Source organism: Selaginella moellendorffii, unplaced genomic scaffold (genome assembly GCF_000143415.4).
Source record: "Selaginella moellendorffii unplaced genomic scaffold, v1.0 SELMOscaffold_5, whole genome shotgun sequence".
Classification (NCBI taxonomy): domain Eukaryota; kingdom Viridiplantae; phylum Streptophyta; class Lycopodiopsida; order Selaginellales; family Selaginellaceae; genus Selaginella; species Selaginella moellendorffii.
This window is the reverse complement of record NW_003314266.1, coordinates 3,734,040-3,742,396: the sequence shown is the minus strand read 5'-3', so window position 1 is coordinate 3,742,396 and position 8,357 is coordinate 3,734,040. Positions and strand designations below refer to the sequence as shown.

The 8,357-nt window shown below is 39.9% G+C and overlaps 1 protein-coding gene and 2 pseudogenes across 1 annotated transcript; 2 read left to right on the top strand and 1 right to left on the bottom strand.

The window, feature by feature from the left end:
* Positions 1-1,918: 1,918 nt before the first annotated feature.
* On the bottom strand, positions 1,919-3,106 carry LOC9633650 (annotated as a pseudogene).
* Positions 3,107-3,274: 168 nt separating this feature from the next.
* Positions 3,275-4,744, top strand: LOC9633649 (uncharacterized protein YisK). The gene is made up of 9 exons (XM_002965331.2): positions 3,275-3,377; positions 3,445-3,528; positions 3,600-3,768; positions 3,812-3,911; positions 3,995-4,064; positions 4,135-4,189; positions 4,238-4,357; positions 4,441-4,549; positions 4,606-4,744. The coding sequence occupies exons 1-9, from the start codon at positions 3,307-3,309 to the stop codon at positions 4,704-4,706; spliced, it is 879 nt and encodes a 292-aa protein (XP_002965377.1). The 5' UTR covers positions 3,275-3,306; the 3' UTR covers positions 4,707-4,744.
* Positions 4,745-5,926: 1,182 nt separating this feature from the next.
* On the top strand, positions 5,927-8,286 carry LOC9633648 (annotated as a pseudogene).
* Positions 8,287-8,357: the final 71 nt, after the last annotated feature.

Sequence of the window (8,357 nt, the reverse complement as noted above, 5' to 3'; positions counted from 1 at the left end):
AGCATTAACTCTAAACTTTATATTTATCAACATTATCAATAAAAGGTTCCTTCAGAGATAGAAAAAGGAAGATCAAAATAAAAATTAAAAAGATGAACAATGATTGAAAATTATTGGCAAAATGTTAGTATAAGTAATATTGACAATACCAAATATACACTCAAAATCCATAGCAATCTAGATTTTAGTCCATAACTAGTGCCATCAAAAATAAAAAAGTGATTGAAAACTATGATGTAAGCTTAAAACATGAATAATTAAGAGAGATATCATGTCAATAAAACAAACAAACCATAATGAAACTCTTGGAGAAAGAAATTAATATTCCATAGATAGGAGCAAAATCTTCAAACAATCTTCTGGAATAAAAAACCATAAATAAAAAAACAAATAGGCAAGTTTGAACGAAAATTATTTAACTTTTAGTTTTTTAAATGACTCTTATTTTAATTTTGAATAATTATTTACCTGATCTCTAAAATATTAAATGCAGCAGAAATTGAGAAACATTTTAGAATCAGTAATTATTAATTCAAGTAAACTCAATAAATCAATGTAGTAAGCTTAATTATTCATAAAATTAAATTCAGAATTTTCGTTATTTTAAAAAATTAGATCAATAGAATTTTAAAAAATTAATATATGAAAAAGCCTATAATCGATAATAAACTTGAGCCAAAACAACTCGAAATCAGTAAACAATTTAAAATTTAATTTCTATATCAAAAAATCTTATACATCATATAAAAAAAATTGAAAAAAAAAATTTAAGACTCATAAAAAAATTGAGAAACGATAATATAAAGAAGATTGATAACAGATCATTTAAGAATAAAATATAGTGAAGTGACTCAAACAAGGATAGGAACTATAAAAATCCATAGTGAACTTATAATTAAAAGAAATAACAAAAACTTATATAAATAAATATACTGTAAGTTTAAAAGTTTATAAGTATAAATAACAAACAACAATCCTGTTAAAATTATTATTATTTTATTTTAAAAAATATTTAGACATTAAAATTGATTGAAAAAAGCTATAAATATAAATAAAAATCCTTCTTTTTCTTTAAGTGAATGATAAATATTTTTTATATCATGCTCAAGACATAGCCATGGTCACATTATTATCAAAATTTAACTCCAAAGTGTTCAATTTTATAACATAAAATAGTTATTATAAGCAGTGACAAATAAAGGTTCAAAAGTTTTAACCAAATTAAGAATTAAATTTTAAGTGGAGTCTAAGGTCAAATATAGCTTTGCCAAAAACTTCGACAAAACTTTACAATATTCTAATATAAAAATTCAAAAAAATTATCTTGAAAATTTTTATACAACATAAAAATTATCCAAAAAATCTTGATAAAGCTTGTCAATTTCAGTATGAAAAGTTTAATAAAAATTACTTAACAACTTTTGGTTTGCTTAAGCAAACTTGTGGAGTGGTAGTGACTATACCTAGAATATTCTTGGATATTCTAGGATATTCTACCATCTAATGGTTGTTATTCAATTAGATTAATTTTGTATATATAATTTATAAACATGTTTATATTCCTAAACACTTTTTAGAAAATTTTACCATCTAATGGTTGATATTAAACATGTTTATAATTTTAATTAATTAAATTATTAAATAAGAATAACACTAGTTGCTGCATGTAATGCATAACAAATTTTTGACAATTTATATGTGAAAATTCTAATATGAAAAACTGAACAAAAATATACAAATCTGGATAATTCCAATATGAAAAATTTGATAATTAGTAGATCTAACCTCATATAGTACATCATTCTCTTAGGAATTTATCTTGGTGTGTTCTGGTTGGTCCAAGAATGTAGTAATTTTAAAAAAATACTAAGTGACCTCAACATTGTAAATTTGGAGTTCTAAAGTGGTAATGAAAATTCTAAGCCAAAGCTGCAATGCCATGAATGGAGATCACATCCTTGCACACTAGACTTTCAAATGCAGAGAAGCTCAGAAAGCATGAAATTTTAAAAGTATCTCTACCCTCGTCATTGGCCTTGGGGTCCTGGTACTGCTGGTACTTGAACACCAGATTGTCCACGTTGCTCTCGGCCTGGGTAAACTCCATCTCGTCCTAGTGGAAGAACGACTTCCTCTGGAACATCACTGTGAATTGCTCGCTCGCTCACTTGAACATCTGTTGAACATCTGCATTTCCGAATGAAAGTCGTCGACATCTTCCCTTGGGAGGGATGTTGCACACGCTCGACTTGCCGTTGTTTGGGATCCACTCGACGAGGACGAGTACTTGTTGTGGACGTTGAGCATCTGTTCGTCCACTACTTTGGTGCCCATGCGTCCCCGGAACATCGCTGAGGCCGTGAGGTAGCGCCTGTCGGCCGCGCACATCATGTTCTTGGCGTCCCACATCTGCTGGGTGATCTCCGGGACGCTCAGAGCTCGGTACTGCTGTGACCTACTGAATCCATGATGGAGTGGAGCCGTGAAAATGGGATGAAGTTGACGGCTAGCTTCCGAAGCTCAACAATCTCATCTCGGCTACCATGAGGGGCGTGACTAGCTGCTTGTAATTCCCGGCCAACTCAACAAGCCAGGCACTCTTGTCTTATCTGGAGATGAGGAGCGTTCCCATGCCCGATCCTGTGCCTCCTATGGAATGACACACTTGAAATCCTGACAACTAGATTGTGAAAAATAGAACCCAGGTGGAAGAACAAAGAAACCAAAATGGAAAATCTTTGATCCAAACCAAACACCTGCGATAAAATGTATTGCGCTTGGAGTACATCGAATATCTGGGATGGTTAGATGCGCTTAAGAATCATCAGTCAAGGGCGACCTTTTTTTGGGGGCCTGTCAATCGCGATGAATCCAATCTTCGCAGGCTCGGCTACTAGATGTTCATCCGTTTGGAGTGGTGCTCTTTAGCTGGACGAGCTCCCATAGATTTCACGCTTCCATAAACAGAGCAAAGCTTGGTATATTGGCCCGTATGGATCTTTCAGATGTCTGAAACAAGCACATTTTTGTGGATCCAAATGATTCTCAATGCCCATGAAGGTGAGGAGAATGATGTACACAGTGTGCCAAACTTAGAAATCGCCATCAATGGCATTTTCTTATGCAAGTTTCTTAACCTTCTTAGGTGGTAAATTTGCTGGATGCTAAGATGGATTGCGGAGAACCGTTACTCTCAAGATATCAAATTTTGATTTCAGGTCGGATGAGTTCATATGAAATTGAATAGATAATCAGATTAGTGATAGTAAAAGTTTTGAGATCAAAGTAGGGCTTATAGAAAGAAGCATGCTGAAGCTTATTACTTTCCTCTCCCAAGGGGATGCTCGAGTTGGAGTGGTCCGTGGAGGAAGAATGTGGTGAGTTTAATCTCCCTCATAGCTAACAGATCTTTGAGTTTTCCATGATTTTGTTTTGGGGTTCCAGGCCCCTTGATGATGTTCTATCGGCCAATGCCTCGAAGCACGACATGGTTGCCGTGATCAGAGACTGGGATGCGATACGAAAGAGGTAAACCTCGAGACCAATCTTGCTAGAAACACGAGAAACTCATGAGCTTCTTTTCTTTGTTACATCTCAAGCTTGAAGCTTGAAAGTCCGGGACTTGAGCTTACGGATATCGAGCTACAAGCTCCAATTCCAAGGCCATCAGGGGCGATTATGTGCATTGGAAAGAATTACAGGGACCATGTCAAAGAAATGGATAAATGGAAGACTGCTCCAGCTTTGTCTGCTCAAGATGTTCCCAAGGTAAGAATATTTTTCTTTCTCTCATCGCTAAAAGTTTCCACAGAATCCTATCGTTTTTACCAAAGCACCACAATCTGTGATTGGTCCCGGGGCTGCAATCAAATATCCTCACGGTTTATCTTCGCAAGTCGACTATGAAGCAGGTCTTACAAATCGAAAGTTTCACGAGTTTTTCTTTGTGATCTTAGTAGAAAAAAAAAAATTTATTGTTTTTTGTGGTGCTCAGAATTGGCTGTGATAATTGGAAAACCGGGAAGAGCCATCAAAAGAGAGAACGCTCTAGAACACGTATTCGGGTAAGCAGTGTGGTGCTTTCTCTCTGCTTTAAGATTTTAATCCTTGATATTATCTGATATCCTTGCGCAGATATACGATCTTAAACGATGTCACTGCAAGAGATTTGCAAAAACGCCACCAACAGGTATAGTTTCTATCTTTCCTCGTATCAAGAGCTTTTCTTTGTTTGCAGTGGTTTATAGGCAAGAGTTGCGATACATTTTGTCCCATGGGTCCATGGATTGTTCCAGCAACGGAGATAAACGGAGAGGATCTTCGGATCCAATGCTGGATCAATGACGAACTCCGACAGGTGATTCTACTCCATATCCTTTCTATCAAACTCGAGAAAATCCCCCTTTTCGAGTCTAAAACTCTATGAATTACCCTGAGTAGGATGGTCGAACGTCAGACATGATCTTTCCAATCCCAGAGCTGATCGAGACGATATCAGCGGGAATAACTTTGCAAACGGGAGATATCATCGCAACTGGAACTCCCTCAGGTAGAAAATTTCTCCTCCATTTTCTTTAGAAGCTGCTAAGAGAAATCACAATCTAGGTGTTGGATCGGGGTTTGATCCACCCAAACATCTACTTCCTGGCGATAAAATCCGCATCGCGATCGAGAACATTGGCGAATTACTCAATACTGTGGAGTAAGATTAATCCATTACCGTCCATTACCCAGTTTCATCCAACGGCCCAGTTTGTACCCAGGAGAATATCCCGTAACCGCGAGAAATGTAGGGGTTAAAAACTTTTTGGCGCGACTTTCCAGGGTTAGGGCAAGCTTGGCGGGCGAGGAGACGATGCGGTCCAATCCGAGGTATGTGAGCAGCTGGAGCTGGCGCCGCGCCTAAGAATCAGCTGCTAGATCCGCGAGTGGAGTCAGTTAGTTGCCGCGCGATCATTCATCTCAGGGTCCTTTTCTTGAGGGTCTGTCAATCGCATCAATCGCGATGAATCCAATCTTTCTCTCCCAAAAGGCCGGGCGAGCAGGCTCGGCTGTGAATTATGGTCTAGCGGATCGTGTTATGCCTGATCCACCTCCTCATGTACTTATTTCTAGCTTTCATTTTTTTTTTCTTCCTAGTGCAAGTACAAGTAGTGATCTAAGCTCCTCGTTTTTTTTTTCTTGTACAGATCAAGGCGATTCATGATCTTGTCAATATCGAGTCCACTGCCGATCCGCTCGGGAAAAGACCCGCCAAATGGAACAAGAGCACGGCTTCTGAGGTTTTCAAGATATTTGGACGTGATTCCTCTCATCGTCGAGTGGCCAACATTTGCACGCTGGAGAAGCATTTCAATGACCCCGATTTGAAGAAGCTCCAGTGCTGGTACTTTCCAAGGCCTGCCAGTGCAAAGAACCCCGAGAAGCCTGCAAAGTTTTTCAAGGTATGACAAGGAGAAGGTGATCACTTTTGATTTCATCTCTTTCTTATTCTTGCTGCAGGCTATGAAGCCCAGTGAGCTGCTAGCGAGAGAAGATATGTGGGGAGCTTGGAACGTGAGTGTCGAGCTTGAAACGGCAAAGACGAGGAGAGACAACTTGAGGAGAAGGTATGCAAGGCCCCGTTGTGTTCTCGATATTTCTTCAGCGCGGATGGTTTACTTGTACTTGTGAATTTTTCTCAGCACCCGAGACGACTTGCAAAACTCTGAGAACTACTTTGAGAAAAATGTGGAGACCGTTACTGCATTGCGCGAGCTGCAAAGACGAGGAGGTCCAAAGCCTTGCAAGAGTGACGCGAAAATAGAGTGAGTATCAAAGTTATATTGTTTCCTCTGTTTCTACCTTTGTCTCTCTCTTTGTTTGTCTCCAGCCTTTTAAAACGACGAAAAGGAGATATCGACTCTGTTCACAACTTGGTCTAAGCAAGCAATCGAGGCTCTCCCGAATTTGCCTCGGGAATAGGCAACTTAAAGCGTGCCAACACATCAGATTAGCTCGGCCTGTAAATGATGCTCGTATTGACACCAAGAAAGGCATGGCGTGCTTTGACGAGATATCCAGATGCGAACAAGGTATGTGTTTCAAAAACTAACAGGACTGAGTCCAGAAAATGCAGCGCTTTGGCTTTGGAGCACGTTTATATCTTTGCTCTGACCAGGATTCTTAGGTATGTCTCTAGCTTGCCGAATTTCCAGATTATAGGCTTGGGTTTCTTCCTTGCGTCTTCCTTTACTTTCTCACGAGAGACTGCTTCTTTGACATGGATGATTCACGTCGGTAAATGCTTTGATTATTTTTGTCTGTTTTCTTTTTGTTTTACATATTTGTCGTTCTTGATCTGTTTGTAGAATCTTCCCTTGTCTTTGAATAATCTTTCTACGTTCTTCGTTTCAGAGCAACGATTCTAGAAGAGCTGAAGACGTGAGTGAAGAGAACCTCGCAAGAAAACGTTTCCACCTTGTCCTTGCAGAGTCTCTTCGGCATCTGATAAGGATCTAAAATTCTCGAAATTTATTAGATAAGCTGCCAGCCGCAAGGTAAATCTTTAAACTCTAGCATGATTGTGTTTCCAATCGCATCGCTTCGAGAAGTCCGTTACAACTTTTATTCTTTAAAATGTTTTGACGATTTTCACACCAGTGAAGGAATAGTTCATGGAGCTTAGTCTTTGGCTTGCCGAAAGTCCAAGCAAAAGAAATGGAGAGCTCTTGTTCTTGGCTTACAGCCCCGTATGGATCACTATTCTCCTGGGAGTAATTGTGCCGTTTAAGTTCTACGAGGTCCGTCACTCCACTTCGTTGCCATGACGTTCTTTCATTTGATTAATCTTTGTAATTACTTGTGAGCAGGAATTCCAAGAGCTCGAGTACTTCGCGGTTGCATTGATGCTGTCATCACCATGCATTGTTCTGCCATTCTTCCTCAAAAGTAGGCTGGTCTTAACTTGATCTATATTTTTCTATTCCTCGCCTGCTGAGTACTGGTTTCCTTCTTTCTCAGAAGTTTGGAGAGGCAGCGTGGAGATAACTGCATGAAGGTTTTTATTTACTTGTTTGAAGAATATTTCTCTAAACCAAATTGATTGCAGGCAAACCTGTGGATTGGAATCTTTGGCTTCGCGGGAAACTACTTCTTGACTCATTACTTTTATACAATCCTTGGAGCAAACTATACATTTCCGTCATGGAGACTTAACAACGTAAGTTAGAGTTTTCACTCTATTTCTTACATATATAGGAGCTTTGCTACAGGTCCCCTTGCACGCAGCCTTACTTTTTACTCTACCACGTCTTTTCGAGCATGACTTTGAGAAGGCTAAAGGCAGCTCAGGCCAAAACCTCAAGCGTAGCTTTCTCCAGGCTCGTCCAATTCGTTTCGACAGCGATACTGGCTTATTTGACAGCTCTCATCGAGGCATTGACAATCTCAAACGTAAGCACTCCGAGTTTTCGAGCTCTTCTTCATTCATTCGGATTTCCTTTCCAGTTCCCACATATTTCCGGCATTCTACAAAGTTGGCTCCTTGCTCTACGCCCTCTACTTCATCGTCAGCTATCCAATGTTCATGAGGTACGATAATTTTCCAGCAAAACATCTAACAGCGTCCCCTTTATCAAGGATTGACGAAGACCCAAGCGATGAATGGTCTTTCTTGAGAACCACCGGAAATGCATTAGCAGCGTCAATGCTGGTTACCATTTTGCTAGATTTCTGGCGTCTAACCATCGGCCCAGTCGTCGATCAGCATCACCATTCTTGGTTTCAACAAGAACGTAAACTTGCTCGAATTTTTCTCTGGAAAAGGTATAAGAGCCATCCTTTTCACATTCTATAAATCAACGCAAACTCGTTAGGGTTCTTATTACAAAGATGGGCGTTTTCGTGCTGGACGGGTCGATTGTCATGAGCTTCGTGAAGAACACTGGTCTGTTCCACGAGACCATGCTCAAACACTTCGATCAAATGGATGTAAATCACAGGGGCCTTCTCACACTCGCAGAGTTCCAGCCCTTTGTGGAGAGCTTAAATCTTGACATGGAGCTCGACTTTGGGGTCCCAGTGCCAATGACCCAAGCCGAGTTGACGCTCAAGTGTAGCTCCATGTTTGATCTGTTTGACACGAATCACGATGGATTCATCGACGCGGGCGAATTCGAGTCGCAGCTACGAGAGATCTTCGAGGGAATTGCGCTGGGGCTGGGTCAAACTTCGGTGCACTTAATTGTCAACGACAGCAGCATACTCAAGGACGTGGCCGCGTGGACCACCGGCTGCCAGCTTTAGGGCTCTTGGAGATCGGCTCTAAGCCGTTGGATGCTCTCGATCTGGGCCGTTGGCATAAAGTCAACGTGTCC